The sequence below is a fragment of the Oncorhynchus clarkii genome, chromosome 9, assembly GCF_045791955.1.
Source record: "Oncorhynchus clarkii lewisi isolate Uvic-CL-2024 chromosome 9, UVic_Ocla_1.0, whole genome shotgun sequence".
Taxonomy (NCBI): Eukaryota; Metazoa; Chordata; class Actinopteri; order Salmoniformes; family Salmonidae; genus Oncorhynchus; species Oncorhynchus clarkii.
Genome location: NC_092155.1, coordinates 79,200,146 through 79,217,480, shown reverse-complemented (window position 1 = coordinate 79,217,480; position 17,335 = coordinate 79,200,146). Strand labels below are relative to the sequence as shown.

Sequence of the window (17,335 nt, the reverse complement as noted above, 5' to 3'; positions counted from 1 at the left end):
TTAACAACCCAGATATTGGGGCGGCAGGTAACCTAGTGGTTAGAGTGTAGGGGGGGCAGGTAGCCTAGTGGTTAGAGTGTAGGGGAGGCAGGTAGTCTAGTGGTTAGAGTGTAGGGGAGGCAGGTAGCCTAGTGGTTAGAGTGTAGGGGCGGCAGGTAGCCTAGTGGTTAGAGTGTAGGGACGGCAGGTAGCCTAGTGGTTAGAGTGTAGGGGCGGCAGGTAGCCTAGTGGTTAGAGTGTAGAGGAGGCAGGTAGCCTAGTGGTTAGAGTGTAGGGACGGCAGGTAGCCTAGTGGTTAGAGTGTAGGGGGGCAGGTAGCCTAGTGGTTAGAGTGTAGAGGAGGCAGGTAGACTAGTGGTTAGAGTGTAGGGGAGGCAGGTAGCCTAGTGGTTAGAGTGTAGAGGAGGCAGTTAGCCTAGTGGTTAGAGTGTAGAGGAGGCAGGTAGTCTAGTGGTTAGAGTGGAGAGGAGGCAGGTAGCCTAGTGGTTAGAGTGTAGAGGAGGCAGGTAGCCTAGTGGTTAGAGTGTAGAGGAGGCAGTTAGCCTAGTGGTTAGAGTGTAGAGGAGGCAGGTAGTCTAGTGGTTAGAGTGGAGAGGAGGCAGGTAGCCTAGTGGTTAGAGTGTAGAGGAGGCAGGTAGCCTAGTGGTTAGAGTGTAGAGGAGGCAGTTAGCCTAGTGGTTAGAGTGTAGAGGAGGCAGGTAGTCTAGTGGTTAGAGTGGAGAGGAGGCAGGTAGCCTAGTGGTTAGAGTGTAGAGGCGGCAGGGTAGCCTAGTGGTTAGAGTGTAGAGGAGGCAGGTAGACTAGTGGTTAGAGTGTAGGGGAGGCAGGTAGCCTAGTGGTTAGAGTGTAGGGGCGGCAGGTAACCTAGTGGTTAGAGTGTAGGGGCGGCAGGTAGCCTAGTGGTTAGAGTGTAGGGGAGGTAGGTAGCCTAGTGGTTAGAGTGTAGGGGCGGCAGGTAGCCTAGTGGTTAGAGTGTAGGGGAGGCAGGTAGCCTAGTGGTTAGAGTGTAGGGGTGGCAGGTAGCCTAGTGGTTAGAGTGTAGGGGAGGCAGGTAGCCTAGTGGTTAGAGTGTAGGGGGGGTAGGTAGCCTAGTGGTTAGAGTGTAGGGGCGTGGGTAGCCTAGTGGTTAGAGTGTAGGGGTGGCAGGTAACCTAGTGGTTAGAGTGTAGGGGTGGCAGGTAGCCTAGTGGTTAGAGTGTAGAGGAGGCAGGTAGCCTAGTGGTTAGAGTGTAGAGGAGGCAGGTAGTCTAGTGGTTAGAGTGTAGGGGCGGCAGGTAGCCTAGTGGTTAGAGTGTAGAGGAGGCAGGTAGCCTAGTGGTTAGAGTGTAGAGGAGGCAGGTAGCCTAGTGGTTAGAGTGTAGAGGAGGCAGGTAGCCTAGTGGTTAGAGTGTTGGGGTGGCAGGTAGCCTAGTGGTTAGAGTGTTGGGGAGGCAGGTAGCCTAGTGGTTAGAGTGTAGAGGAGGCAGGTAGTCTAGTGGTTAGAGTGTAGAGGAGGCAGGTAGTCTAGTGGTTAGAGTGTAGAGGTGGCAGGTAGCCTAGTGGTTAGAGTGTTGGGGAGGCAGGTAGTCTAGTGGTTAGAGTGTAGGGGTGGCAGGTAGCCTAGTGGTTAGAGTGTTGGGGAGGCAGGTAGCCTAGTGGTTAGAGTGTAGAGGAGGCAGGTAGTCTAGTGGTTAGAGTGTAGAGGAGGCAGGTAGCCTAGTGGTTAGAGTGTAGGGGAGGCAGGTAGTCTAGTGGTTAGAGTGTAGGGGAGGCAGGTAGCCTAGTGGTTAGTGTGTAAGGGAGGCAGGTAGCCTAGTGGTTAGAGTGTAGGGGTGGCAGGTAGCCTAGTGGTTAGAGTGTTGGGGTGGCAGGTAGCCTAGTGGTTAGAGTGTAGGGGGGCAGGTAGCCTAGTGGTTAGAGTGTAGGGGGGGCAGGTAGCCTAGTGGTTAGAGTGTTGGGGTGGCAGGTAGCCTAGTGGTTAGAGTGTAGGGGCGGCAGGTAGCCTAGTGGTTAGAGTGTAGAGGTGGCAGGTAGCCTAGTGGTTAGAGTGTAGAGGAGGCAGGTAGCCTAGTGGTTAGAGTGTAGGGGGGCAGGTAGCCTAGTGGTTAGAGTGTAGAGGTGGCAGGGTAGCCTAGTGTAGGGGCGGCAGGTAACCTAGTGGTTAGAGTGTAAGGGCGGCAGGTAACCTAGTGGTTAGAGTGTAGGGGGGGCAGGTAGCCTAGTGGTTAGAGTGTTGGGGTGGCAGGTAGCCTAGTGGTTAGAGTGTAGGGCGGCAGGGTAGCCTAGTGGTTAGAGTGTAGGGGGGGCAGGTAGCCTAGTGGTTAGAGTGTATGGGCGGCAGGTAGCTTAGTGGTTAGAGTGTAGGGGCGGCAGGTAGCCTAGTGGTTAGAGTGTAGAGGCGGCAGGTAGCTTAGTGGTTAGAGTGTAGAGGTGGCAGGTAGCCTAGTGGTTAGAGTGTAGAGGTGGCAGGTAGTCTAGTGGTTAGAGTGTAGGGGCGGCAGGTAGCCTAGTGGTTAGAGTGTAGAGGAGGCAGGTAACCTAGTGGTTAGAGTGTAGAGGAGGCAGGTAGTCTAGTGGTTAGAGTGTAGGGGCGGCAGGTAACCTAGTGGTTAGAGTGTAGAGGTGGCAGGTAGTCTAGTGGTTAGAGTGTAGAGGTGGCAGGGTAGCCTAGTGGTTAGAGTGTAGGGGCGGCAGGGTAGCCTAGTGGTTAGAGTGTAGAGGTGGCAGGTAGCCTAGTGGTTAGAGTGTAGGGGTGGCAGGTAGCCTAGTGGTTAGAGTGTAGGGGAGGCAGGTAGCCTGGTGGTTAGAGTGTAGGGGTGGCAGGTAGCCTAGTGGTTAGAGTGTAGGGGAGGCAGGTAGCCTAGTGGTTAGAGTGTAGGGGTGGCAGGTAGCCTAGTGGTTAGAGGGTAGGGGGGCAGGTAGCCTAGTGGTTAGAGTGTAGAGGTGGCAGGTAGTCTAGTGGTTAGAGTGTAGGGGCGGCAGGTAGCCTAGTGGTTAGAGTGTAGAGGAGGCAGGTAACCTAGTGGTTAGAGTGTAGAGGAGGCAGGTAGTCTAGTGGTTAGAGTGTAGGGGCGGCAGGTAACCTAGTGGTTAGAGTGTAGAGGTGGCAGGTAGTCTAGTGGTTAGAGTGTAGAGGTGGCAGGGTAGCCTAGTGGTTAGAGTGTAGGGGCGGCAGGGTAGCCTAGTGGTTAGAGTGTAGGGGCGGCAGGGTAGCCTAGTGGTTAGAGTGTTGGGGAGGCAGGTAGCCTAGTGGTTAGAGTGTAGAGGTGGCAGGTAGCCTAGTGGTTAGAGTGTAGGGGTGGCAGGTAGCCTAGTGGTTAGAGTGTAGGGGAGGCAGGTAGCCTGGTGGTTAGAGTGTAGGGGTGGCAGGTAGCCTAGTGGTTAGAGTGTAGGGGAGGCAGGTAGCCTAGTGGTTAGAGTGTAGGGGTGGCAGGTAGCCTAGTGGTTAGAGGGTAGGGGGGCAGGTAGCCTAGTGGTTAGAGGGTAGGGGTGGTAGGTAGCCTAGTGGTTAGATTGTAGGGGCGGCAGGTAGCCTAGTGGTTAGATTGTAGGGGCGGCAGGTAGCCTAGTGGTTAGAGTGTAGGGGCGGCAGGTAACCTAGTGGTTAGAGTGTAGAGGTGGCAGGTAGCCTAGTGGTTAGATTGTAGGGGCGGCAGGTAGTCTAGTGGTTAGAGTGTAGGGGTGGCAGGTAGCCTAGTGGTTAGAGTGTAGGGGTGGCAGGTAGCCTAGTGGTTAGAGTGTAGGGGCGGCAGGTAGCTTAGTGGTTAGAGTGTAGAGGTGGCAGGTAGCCTAGTGGTTAGAGTGTAGAGGTGGCAGGTAGTCTAGTGGTTAGAGTGTAGGGGAGGCAGGTAGTCTAGTGGTTAGAGTGTAGGGGCGGCAGGTAGCCTAGTGGTTAGAGTGTAGCGGAGGCAGGTAACCTAGTGGTTAGAGTGTAGAGGAGGCAGGTAGTCTAGTGGTTAGAGTGTAGGGGCGGCAGGTAACCTAGTGGTTAGAGTGTAGAGGTGGCAGGTAGTCTAGTGGTTAGAGTGTAGAGGAGGCAGGGTAGCCTAGTGGTTAGAGTGTAGGGGCGGCAGGGTAGCCTAGTGGTTAGAGTGTAGAGGCGGCAGGTAGTCTAGTGGTTAGAGTGTAGAGGCGGCAGGGTAGCCTAGTGGTTAGAGTGTAGAGGCGGCAGGTAGCCTAGTGGTTAGAGTGTAGAGGCGGCAGGGTAGCCTAGTGGTTAGAGTGTAGAGGGGGCAGGGTAGCCTAGTGGTTAGAGTGTAGAGGCGGCAGGGTAGCCTAGTGGTTAGAGTGTAGAGGCGGCAGGGTAGCCTAGTGGTTAGAGTGTTGGACTAGTAACCGAAAGGTTGCAAGTTCAAATCCCCGAGCTGACATGGTAAAAATCTGTCGTTCTGCCTCTGAACAGTCAGTTAACCCACTGTTCCTAGTCCAGTTAACCCACTGTTCCCAGACCAGTTAACCCACTGTTCCTAGTCCAGTTAACCCACTGTTCCCAGACCAGTTAACCCACTGTTCCCAGACCAGTTAACCCACTGTTCCCAGACCAGTTAACCCACTGTTCCTAGTCCAGTTAACCCACTGTTCCTAGACCAGTAAACCCCAACACTGATGTTTTTTTTCCCCCCTCACAAAGGAAAATGTCTGTATATGGTATTTATGATCCTTTCAGGTCCTTTTCTACCGTAGACAAACAGAGAATTGTCTGTTACTATTGACGAGGAGATGTGTGAGGACATTTGGAGATATGCAAAAACAATATCTCTATGTAATCGTACTAGAGAATCCAGTTCAGAATAATACACAGATTGCATACATCCCCAAATCACAGACATGTTTTCAGCTCCTCTTCCTCTTCTCCTCAGTGTCTTAAATGTCAGACTGATACAGGCACCCTAACACATTGTTTATGGTCATGTACCAAAATACTAAGATACTGGTCTGGTGTTCTGCAAGAAATTGAAAAGATCCTAGGGGGTCGACCTAGAATTGGAGCCATCTTCTTTACTGTTAGGTCTCCCTAGTAGGCATGTTACTTCTGTGTGCAAGAGGAGTCTTTACAACATCCTAACCTTCGCAGCGAGGGGAAAAACCTCCTCTTTTTAAAATTGTATTTAATTTTTTAAAAATTAACTCGGCAAGTCAGTTAAGAACAAATTATTATTTACAATGACGGTCTACCCCGACCAAACCCGGACGACGCAATTGTGCCCCACCACACGGGACAATCACGGCCGAATGTGATACAGCCCGGATTCGAACCAGGTACTGTCGTGACACCTCTTGCACTGAGATGCTGCGCTGCGCGGTGGATTAATGACAAGGTCCCTTCTATTAAGGATTGGCATAAGATACTATTTGAATGGGTGCCATTGGAATATCTGACATGTACATTGCATTATACAACAGATCAGTTCTACAAAGTGTGGGAACCTTATTTAAATGACCTAGAAACTGATTTATCAGCTATTCTGCTGCAAGGATTTACTTAGAATTGTCACGCCCTGACCATAGAGAGCCCTCGGGGTTCTCCATGGTGTAATAGGTCAGGGCGTGACTAGGGGGGTTTTCTAGGTGTTATGTTTCTATGTTGGTGTGTGTGTATGGTTCCCAATTGGAGGCAGCTGATAATCGTTACATCTAATTGGGGATCATACTTAGTGTGTCCCTTTTTTCCCACCTGTGATGTGGGATATTGTTTTGTATAGTGCCTACTCTACTCACGCTGCTGCACCTTGGGGCCCAGACACACACACCAACATAGAAACACAACACCTAGAAAACCCCCCTAGTCACGCCCTGACCGATTACACCATAGAAAACCCAGAGGGCTCTCTATGGTCAGGGCGTGACTAGAATGGTGGTTGTTTACTTGTCTCAGGATTACACTTTATGTTCCACGTGTTGGACCCAATTCCTTTTTTAAACTGAGTTTTTGTGTGTTTAATATCTGTCTTTTTTTGTTTTGTTTCTTTGTTATGGGAGAACATTTATGACATTTCTATAAAAATACTATTTTCAACAACAACAAAAAAATGACTGACCCGTCCGACTTTGTGTTCGGAGGTGGTGCAGGAGTCGATGAACGTCTGCGCGATGACAGAGAGGACGGCGTCCACGCTATCGGTCACCTGGACGTCAAACACAAACTGAGGGTTCTTCAGGATGTTGACCCAGAACCTCAGAGGCAGGCTGGAGGAAAGGGAGGGAGGAGAGGTGGTTATCCAGGGAAACGTCAGTCCTTTACGGAAGAAAATACAATGACAGTGTTCAAGAATATCACGTCGCTGATCACCGACAGAAGAGGGAATTATAACAACCAGCAGTTATTCAGGACGCAAGGTGATCAGTCAGTCTGCTCAGTCAGTCTGCTCAGTCACTGATTGCAATGCAGTCAATCTCAGAAACGACCATTGAAAGTCTCACACTCTCTTCTAATTTTCAGTGAACTTTTATAATAGAAGACAGAAGACTTTCATTTGATTAAAGTTATATGTTCTGTTAGACAGCAGCTTACCAAAAGCTGCTTCTTTTAAAAATGTATTTACAGTGGCTTGTGAAAGTATTCATTTTCCTATTTTGTTGCCCTTACAACCTGGAATTAAAATGAATTTTTTCGGGGGGGTTTGTATCATTTGATTTACACAACATGCCCACCACTTTGAAGATGCGAAATATTTTTTCTTGGGAAACAAACAAGAAATAAGACAAAAAAAAACTGAAAACCTGAGCGTGCCTAACTATTCAACCCCCCAAGTCAATACTTTGTAGAGCCACCTTTTGCAGCACTTACAGCTGCAAGTCTCTTGGGGTATGTCTCTATAACCTTGACACATCTAGCCACTGGGATTTTTGCCCATTCTTCAAGGAAAAACAACTCCAGCTCCTTCAAGTTGGATGGGTTCCACTGGTGTACAGCAATCTTTAAGTCATACCACAGATTCTCAATTGGATTGAGATCTGGGCTTTGACTAGGCCATTCCAAGACATTTAAATGTTTCCCCTTAAACCACTGCTTTAGCAGTATGCTTAGGGTCACTGTCCTGCTGGAAGGTGAACCTCCGTCCCAGTCTCAAATCTCTGGAAGACAAACTGTTTCCCTCAAGAATTTCCCTGCATTTAGCGCCATCCATCATTCCTTCAATTCTTACCAGTTTCTCAGTTCCTGCCGATGAAAAACATCCCCACAGCATGATGCTGCCACCACCGTGCTTCACTGTGGGTGATGAAGGTGTTCTTGGAGTGATGAGAGGTGTTGGGTTTGCGCCAGACATAGCGTTTTCCTTGATGTCCAAAAAGCTCAATTTGAGTCTCATCTGACCAGAGTACCTTCTTCCATATGTTTGGGGAGTCTCCCACAAGCCTTTTGGTGACACCAAATGTGTTTGCTTGTTTTTTTCTTTAAGCAATGGCTTTTTTTCTGGCCACTCTTCTGTAAAGTCCAGCTCTGTGGAGTGTACGGCTTAAGGTGGTCCTATGGACAGATACTCCAATCTCCACTGTGGAGCTTTGCAGCTCCTTCAGGGTTATCTTTGGTCTCTTTGTTGCCTCTCTGATTAATGCCCTCCTTGCCTGGTCTGTGAGTTTTGGTGGGCGGCCCTCTCTTGGCAGGCTTGTTGTGGTACCATATTCTTTCCATTTTTTAATAATGGATTTAATGGTGCTCTGTGGGATGTTCAAAGTTTGGGATGTTTTTTTATAACCCCACCCTGATCTGTACTTCTCCACAACTTTGTCCCTGACCTGTTTGGAGAGCTCCTTGGTCTTCATGGTGCCGCATTCTTGGTGGTGTTGCAGACTCTGGGGCCTTTCAGAACAGGTGTATATATACTGAGATCATGTGACACTTAGATTGCACACAGGTGGACTTTTATTGAATGAATAGTGTGACTTCTGAAGGTAATTGGTTGCACCAGATCTTATTTAGGGGCTTCATAGTAAAGGGTGTGAATACATATACACTCACCACTTTCCCGTTTTACATTGTTTTAGCATTTTTTGAAACAACATTTTTTTTTTCATTTCACTTCACCGATTTGGACTACTTTGTGTGTGTCTATTACATGAAATCCAAATAAAAAACCCATATAAATTACAGGTTGTAATGCAACAAAATAGGAAAAAACACCAAGGGGGATGAATACTTTTGCAAAGCACTGTAGACTTTACAGAAAGAAAAAACCAGGACCCAGTGACTGACTGGGCCCGTTGGACCTCCTGAAGAACAATAAGCATCAATCAGTCAATGGTTGTCTGACTGACCTGTTGGTCTTCCAGATGTGCACGGTCTCGGGGTCGTCGATGCCGTGTTTCTCCGCCATGTCATCCAGGAAGTCGAAGAAGAAACGCACAGCGATGGGAGGAGGGCGCTTGGTGTTGAGGATGGCTACGAACACATCGTCGACAAACTTCTGCAGCGTACCCTGGAGGGGAGAGAGACACAACAGCTGGGTATATATACTTTACCAGCTACATATCTATATAGCATCTACATTCAAACAGTATGCGTAATACAGTATGTAACTGGTATAGCCTTGGTTTGTTCCCTCTGTGTGTGTGTGTGTGTGTGTGTGTGTGTGTGTGTGTGTGTGTGTGTGTGTGTGTGTGTACATACCTTCATAGATAGTAGTCGTGTCAGGTATATCTCTGGTATGGCCTTGGCCCTCTCCCTCTCTCTCATGCTGCTCTTCCTGTGTTTGGGGATCTCTGGTTCCTCGTTGGACTTCACCAGGTGCCACAGCCTCAGCCCCTCCTCCCCCTCCCCCTCCAACATGGGTGTCTCTACGGAGCGCACAGAGGGACACACTTCCAGGTCACACTTAAATTGAAATGGCACTGTATTCCCTAAAACTAGTGTCCTACCAAGGGGTATAGGGTGCCATTTTGGACAGGGGGAAACATATCCCTTATACTATAGTAGTACATCTCTTTGATATATGAACAGGGTGACATTTTGGAAACAGTTCTTACATAGTATTAAACAGGCTATATAGTATTAAACAGGCTATATAGTATTAAACAGGCTATATAGTATTATAACAGGCTATATAGTATTAAACAGGCTATATAGTATTATAACAGGCTATATAGTATTATAACAGGCTATATAGTATTAAACAGGCTATATAGTATTAAACAGGCTATATAGTATTATAACAGGCTATATAGTATTAAACAGGCTATATAGTATTAAACAGGCTATATAGTATTATAACAGCCTATATAGTATTAAACAGGCTATATAGTATTAAACAGGCTATATAGTATTATAACAGGCTATATAGTATTATAACAGGCTATATAGTATTAAACAGGCTATATAGTATTATAACAGGCTATATAGTATTATAACAGCCTATATAGTATTAAACAGGCTATATATTATTAAACAGGCTATATAGTAGTATAACAGGCTATATAGTATTATAACAGGCTATATAGTATTAAACAGGCTATATAGTATTATAACAGGCTATATAGTATTATAACAGGCTATATAGTATTAAACAGGCTATATAGTATTATAACAGGCTATATAGTATTAAACAGGCTATATAGTATTAAACAGGCTATATAGTATGTTCTATAGTAGTATAACAGGTTGTATAGTATAACAGGTTCTATAGTATAACAGGTTCTATGGTAGTATAACAGGTTCTATAGTATAACAGGTTCTACAGTATAACAGGTTCTATAGTAGTATAACATGTTCTATAGTATAACAGGTTCTATAGTATAACAGGTTCTATAGTAGTATAATAGGTTCTATAGTAGTATAACAGGTTCTATAGTATAACAGGTTCTACAGTATAACAGGTTCTACGGTATAACAGGTTCTATAGTATAACAGGTTCTATAGTAGTATAACATGTTCTATAGTATAACAGGTTCTATAGTATAACAGGTTCTATAGTAGTATAACAGGTTCTATAGTAGTATAACAGGTTCTATAGTATAACAGGTTCTACAGTATAACAGGTTCTACGGTATAACAGGTTCTATAGTATAACAGGTTATATGGTATAACAGGTTCTATAGTAGTATAACAGGTTCTATAGTATAACAGGTTCTACAGTATAACAGGTTCTACGGTATAACAGGTTCTATAGTATAACAGGTTCTATAGTATAACAGGTTCTATAGTATAACAGGTTCTATAGTAGTATAACAGGTTCTATAGTAGTATAACAGGTTATATAGTAGTATAACAGGTTCTATAGTATAACAGGTTCTATAGTAGTATAACAGGTTCTATGGCATAACAGGTTCTATAGTAGTATAACAGGTTCTATAGTAGTATAACAGGTTCTATGGTATAACAGGTTCTATAGTAGTATAACAGGTTCTATAGTAGTATAACAGGTTCTATAGTATAACAGGTTCTATAGTATAACAGGTTCTATAGTAGTATAACAGGTTCTATAGTAGTATAACAGGTTCTATAGTAGTATAACAGGTTCTATAGTAGTATAACAGGTTCTATAGTAGTATAACAGGTTCTATAATAACAGGTTCTATAGTATAACAGGTTCTATAGTAGTATAACAGGTTCTATAGTAGTATAACAGGTTCTATAGTAGTATAACAGGTTCTATAGTGGTATAACAGGTTCTATAGTAGTATAACAGGTTCTATAGTATAACAGGTTCTATAGTAGTATAACAGGTTCTATAGTAGTATAACAGGTTCCGTAGTAAAACAGGTTTCGTAGTAGTATAACAGGTTCTATAGTAGTATAACAGGTTCTATAGTAGTATAACAGGTTCTATAGTAGTATAACAGGTTCTATAGTGGTATAACAGGTTCTATAGTAGTATAACAGGTTCTATAGTATAACAGGTTCTATAGTATAACAGGTTCTATAGTAGTATAACAGGTTCTATAGTAGTATAACAGGTTCTATAGTATAACAGGTTCTATAGTAGTATAACAGGTTCCTTAGTAGTATAACAGGTTCTATAGTAGTATAACAGGTTCTATAATAACAGGTTCTATAGTATAACAGGTTCTATAGTATAACAGGTTCTATAGTAGTATAACAGGTTCCTTAGTAGTATAACAGGTTCTATAGTAGTATAACAGGTTCTATAGTATAACAGGTTCTATAGTATAACAGGTTCTATAATAACAGGTTCTACAGTAATATAACAGTGTTTACTCTCTCCAGTCTGGTAGACCTGGTGAATCCCCACGACAGCAGCGGATCTGGGGATCAGAGCCACTGTAGCTCCGTCTGGCACCTGAGGAGAGAAAACACCAAAAGCTATCAACATCCAAGCCGTGTTCAGTGGGGAACACATCAGCACAAGGGTTAGTGTTTCTGATTGGATAAGACAGGCTCTCCACCTTCCAGTTGTTTCCTGTTTTGTGCCTACTGAACACCACTCTGCACTCCTACTGAACACCACTCTGCACTCCTGCTGAACACCACTCTGCACTCCTACTGAACAAGACTCTGCACTCCTACTGAACACCACTCTGCACTCCTACTGAACACCACTCTGCACTCCTGCTGAACACCACTCTGCACTCCTACTGAACACCACTCTGCACTCCTACTGAACACCACTCTGCACTCCTGCTGAACACCACTCTGCACTCCTGCTGAACACCACTCTGCACTCCTGCTGAACACCACTCTGCACTCCTGCTGAACAAGACTCTGCACTCCTACTGAACACCACTCTGCACTCCTACTGAACACCACTCTGCACTCCTGCTGAACACCACTCTGCACTCCTACTGAACACCACTCTGCACTCCTACTGAACACCACTCTGCACTCCTGCTGAACACCACTCTGCACTCCTACTGAACACCACTCTGCACTCCTACTGAACACCACTCTGCACTCCTGCTGAACACCACTCTGCACTCCTACTGAACACCACTCTGCACTCCTGCTGAACACCACTCTGCACTCCTACTGAACACCACTCTGCACTCCTACTGAACACCACTCTGCACTCCTACTGAACACCACTCTGCACTCCTGCTGAACACCACTCTGCACTCCTACTGAACACCACTCTGCACTCCTGCTGAACACCACTCTGCACTCCTGCTGAACACCACTCTGCACTCCTACTGAACACCACTCTGCACTCCTGCTGAACACCACTCTGCACTCCTACTGAACACCACTCTGCACTCCTACTGAACACCACTCTGCACTCCTGCTGAACACCACTCTGCACTCCTACTGAACACCACTCTGCACTCCTACTGAACAGCACTCTGCACTCCTACTGAACACCACTCTGCACTCCTACTGAACACCACTCTGCACTCCTACTGAACACCACTCTGCACTCCTGCTGAACACCACTCTGCACTCCTACTGAACACCACTCTGCACTCCTACTGAACACCACTCTGCACTCCTACTGAACACCACTCTGCACTCCTACTGAACACCACTCTGCACTCTACTCCTACTGAACAAGACGCTGCACTCCTACTGAACACCACTCTGCACTCCTGCTGAACACCACTCTGCACTCTACTCCTACTGAACAAGACGCTGCACTCCTACTGAACACCACTCTGCACTCCTGCTGAACACCACTCTGCACTCTACTCCTACTGAACAAGACGCTGCACTCCTACTGAACACCACTCTGCACTCCTACTGAACACCACTCTGCACTCTACTCCTACTGAACAAGACGCTGCACTCCTACTGAACACCACTCTGCACTCCTGCTGAACACCACTCTGCACTCCTACTGAACACCACTCTGCACTCCTACTGAACACCACTCTGCACTCCTACTGAACACCACTCTGCACTCCTACTGAACACCACTCTGCACTCCTGCTGAACACCACTCTGCACTCCTACTGAACACCACTCTGCACTCCTACTGAACACCACTCTGCACTCCTACTGAACACCACTCTGCACTCTACTCCTACTGAACAAGACGCTGCACTCCTACTGAACACCACTCTGCACTCCTGCTGAACACCACTCTGCACTCTACTCCTACTGAACAAGACGCTGCACTCCTACTGAACACCACTCTGCACTCCTACTGAACACCACTCTGCACTCTACTCCTACTGAACAAGACGCTGCACTCCTACTGAACACCACTCTGCACTCCTGCTGAACACCACTCTGCACTCCTACTGAACACCACTCTGCACTCCTACTGAACACCACTCTGCACTCCTACTGAACACCACTCTGCACTCCTACTGACCACCACTATAGTGGTCTCTGTGTGTAGTGGTGGTTGTATAGTGGTCTCTGTGTGTAGTGGATGTGTGTGTGTGTGTGTGTGTGTGGTACCTTGTAGTGCTGCAGAGTGTTGAGTTTCTTCCAGCGCCCCTGGACGATCGCTGTGACGTCATCGTCTGACAGTGTCAGGTGACCCGCCTGTCCCGAGCGCCATTCTGACGAGACAAATCATATATGTTGTCTGAATGCTAAAAGACTAGGTTGAACCCGGGTTGTCTGAATGCTACAAGACTGGGTTGAACCCAGGTTGTCTGAATGCTGCAAGACTGGGTTGAACCCGGGTTGTCTGAATGCTGCAAGACTGGGTTGAACCCGGGTTGTCTGAATGCTACAAGACTGGGTTAAAACCGGGTTTTCTGAATGCTGCAAAACTGGGTTGAACCCGGGTTGTCTGAATGCTACAAGACTGGGTTGAACCCAGGTTGTCTGAATGCTACAAGACTGGGTTGAACCCGGGTTGTCTGAATGCTACAAGACTGGGTTGAAACCCGGGTTGTCTGAATGCTACAAGACTGGGTTGAACCCGGGTTGTATGAATGCTACAAGACTGGGTTGAAACCCGGGTTGCCTGAATGCTACAAGACTGGGTTGAACCCGGGTTGTCTGAATGCTACAAGACTGGGTTGAACCCGGGTTGTCTGAATGCTACAAGACTGGGTTGAACCCGGGTTGTCTGAATGCTGCAAGACTGGGTTGAACCCGGGTTGTCTGAATGCTGCAAGACTGGGTTAAAACCGGGTTTTCTGAATGCTGCAAAACTGGGTTGAACCCGGGTTGTCTGAATGCTACAAGACTGGGTTGAACCCAGGTTGTCTGAATGCTACAAGACTGGGTTGAACCCGGGTTGTCTGAATGCTACAAGACTGGGTTGAAACCCGGGTTGTCTGAATGCTACAAGACTGGGTTGAACCCGGGTTGTATGAATGCTACAAGACTGGGTTGAAACCCGGGTTGCCTGAATGCTACAAGACTGGGTTGAACCCGGGTTGTCTGAATGCTACAAGACTGGGTTGAACCCGGGTTGTCTGAATGCTACAAGACTGGGTTGAACCCGGGTTGTCTGAATGCTACAAGACTGGGTTGAACCCGGGTTGTCTGAATGCTGCAAGACTGGGTTGAACCCGGGTTGTCTGAATGCTGCAAGACTGGGTTGAACCCGGGTTGTCTGAATGCTGCAAGACTGGGTTGAACCCAGGTTGTCTGAATGCTGCAAGACTGGGTTGAACCCAGGTTGTCTGAATGCTACAAGACTGGGTTGAACCCGGGTTGTCTGAATGCTGCAAGACTGGGTTGAACCCGGGTTGTCTGAATGCTGCAAGACTGGGTTGAACCCGGGTTGTCTGAACGCTACAAGACTGGGTTGAACCCGGGTTGTCTGAATGCTACAAGACTGGGTTGAACCCGTGTTGCCTGAATGCTGCAAGACTGGGTTGAACCCAGGTTGTCTGAATGCTGCAAGACTGGGTTGAACCCGTGTTGCCTGAATGCTACAAGACTGAGTTAGCTAACACATGTCAGGTCTCAGGTAAACAGGTAAAGTGTGGTTTCAAATAAATATCTGTTTGCACTTTGGGCTGCAAAGCGTTGAACGAAAGGTGCTTTACCAACTAAATGGGTTCATTATTCCTTACATTGGTTCTGGAAACCACTGCACTGGTCTTACCCAGGCCTCTAGTCCTTACCCAGGCCTCTATTCCTTACCCAGGCTTCTATTCCTTACCCAGGCCTCTATTCCTTACCCAGGCCTCTAGTCCTTACCCAGGCCTCTAGTCCTTACCCAGGCCTCTATTCCTTACCCAGGCTTCTATTCCTTACCCAGGCCTCTATTCCTTACCCAGGCCTCTATTCCTTACCCAGGCCTCTATTCCTTACCCAGGCTTCTATTCCTTACCCAGTTTCTCTAGTCCTTACCCAGGCTTCTATTCCTTACCCAGGCCTCTAGTCCTTACCCAGGCCTCTATTCCTTACCCAGGCTTCTATTCCTTACCCAGGCCTCTATTCCTTACCCAGGCCTCTATTCCTTACCCAGGCCTCTATTTTTTACCCAGGTCTCTGTTCCTTACCCAGGTCTAGTGAGTCTGCAGCAGGTCTCTGTGAGAAGGGAGCTCCTTTATAGATCTGGTCTAGGATCTTGTCTTTGACCTGTGTGATGGTGTCGGTGTCCAACACCTTGACCGGACATGGCTGCACCTCCACACCACTCTTCACCATCACCGTCAGAGTCTGACCAGGGGAGAGAGGAGGGGGGACGATGTCAACACACAAACCAAGGAAACTAAGGTAGGCTCAGAAACTTGATATCAAACAGCAGGGTAGTAAAGAGTTGGAAGAGGAGAGAGAGACAGAGGGAGAGAAAGAGAGAGAGAGAGAGCAGAGAGAGACAGAGAGAGCAGAGACAGAGAGAGCAGAGACAGAGAGAGCAGAGAGAGAGAGAGAGCAGAGAGAGAGAGAGAGGAAGAGTAGAGAGAGAGAGAGAGGAAGAGGAAGAGTAGAGAGAGATAGAGAGAGAGAGGGAGGGAGAGAGAGAGAGCGAGAGAGAGGAAGAGTAGAGAGAGAGAGAGAGAGCAGAGGAAGAGTAGAGAGAGAGAGAGAGAGAGAGAGAGAGAGAGAGCAGAGAGAGAGAGAGAAAGAGGGAGGGAGAGAGAGAGAGAGAGAGAGAGAGAGAGAGCGAGAGCGAGAGCGAGAGAGAAAATACCATCACAAGACCTTACTTTAAACCAAAACAATACGCAAGAAAAACTCATCTTCGTAGAAAACACAATTAAAAACAACCAGAACCCAACTGACTAACAAATGACTGAGAATGAACTTTGGAAGAAAAGCCTTAAAGACAGTCCCTGACAGCATCAGGGATTAAATAGACTTATTCAAACTGTTCAACCTGGTTTTGGAGAGTGGCTGCTTCCCTGATACACTACACGGCCAAAAGTATGTGGACGCCCCTTCAAATGAGTGGATTCGGCTATTTCAGCCACACCCGTTGCTGACAGGTGGATAAAATCGGGCACACACCCATGCAATCTCCATAGACAAACATCGGTGGTAGAATGGCCCATACTGAAAAGCTCTGTGACTTTCATCGTGTCACCGTCATGAGGATGCCAACCTTTCCAACAAGGTAGTTCATCACATTTCTGCCTTGTTAACACTGCACTATAAGTGCTGTTGTTATTGTGAAGTAGAAAAGTATAGGAGCAACAACGGCTCAGCCGCGAAGTGGTAGGCCACACAAGCTCACAGAACGGGACCGCCGAGTGCTGAAGCGCGTAAAAATCATCTGTCCTCGGTTGCAACGCTCACTACCGAGTTCCAAACTGCCTCTGGAAGCAACGTCAGCATAATAACTACTAGTCGGAATGGGTTTTATTTGCGTGTTTTGTTGATTTTCCATATGGCTTTTGATTCCATATGGATGATGGATTATATTACAGAACCCTCCACAGCGGCGTTGGGGGTAAAATATACCACATCTAAAAACACATGTAGTATTAAACTGAAAAATAAAAGAACAGAGTTCTTTGCACAAGGAGTGAGACAAGGGTGCAGTGTAAGTCCAAACCTGTTCAACGTCTACTTCAACAAACTACCAGTGTTGTTGGACAGGTCTGTAGCCCCTCCTGCTCTACCCAGATGACCCTACTGTCACCAACAGATCAAGATCTACAGGGACAACTTAACATTCTTCAGGAATAAAGAATCAACTGGACAACAAACATCCAGGAATCTGAGCAGCAGACAGTCCTTCAAATAGGAAATACCATGGTTGAACATGTCCAATGGTACAGCTACCTGGGACTAACAATCAGTGCCTCTGGTGGATTTGGTCTGGCAGTGAATGAACTAAAAGAAAAAGCCCAGAGACAGAGAGACAGAGAGAGAGACAGAGAGACAGAGACAGAGAGAGAGACAGAGAGACAGAGACAGAGAGAGAGTAGAGAGGAGAGAGGGAGAGCTTGGCTGAGACATACGATAGAGCAGTAGTCGATGTCCTCTCTCAGTAGATGGCTGTCGTTCAGGGTGCGCTTGGCCTTCCCCGTCACAGCGTCTACTGGTCCCTTATCCACCTGGTACTTGATGGCTCTGTACAGCATATACAGGGGCTCCCCAGCCACCTCC

At 47.1% G+C, this 17,335-nt stretch overlaps 1 protein-coding gene across 1 annotated transcript in view; it reads right to left on the bottom strand.

Annotated features, from left to right (window-relative positions):
• Nucleotides 1-17,335, bottom strand: part of LOC139416970 (plexin B3) — a 227,327-nt gene that overhangs the window by 9,982 nt on the left and 200,010 nt on the right. The window contains exons 27-33 of the mRNA XM_071166195.1: nt 17,188-17,334; nt 15,283-15,442; nt 13,271-13,374; nt 11,132-11,213; nt 8,588-8,754; nt 8,236-8,396; nt 6,018-6,165 (exon numbers count right to left, since the gene is read on the bottom strand). Of these exons, the coding sequence (XP_071022296.1) occupies nt 6,018-6,165; nt 8,236-8,396; nt 8,588-8,754; nt 11,132-11,213; nt 13,271-13,374; nt 15,283-15,442; nt 17,188-17,334 (969 nt within the window). The remainder of the gene's footprint in view (nt 1-6,017; nt 6,166-8,235; nt 8,397-8,587; nt 8,755-11,131; nt 11,214-13,270; nt 13,375-15,282; nt 15,443-17,187; nt 17,335) is intronic.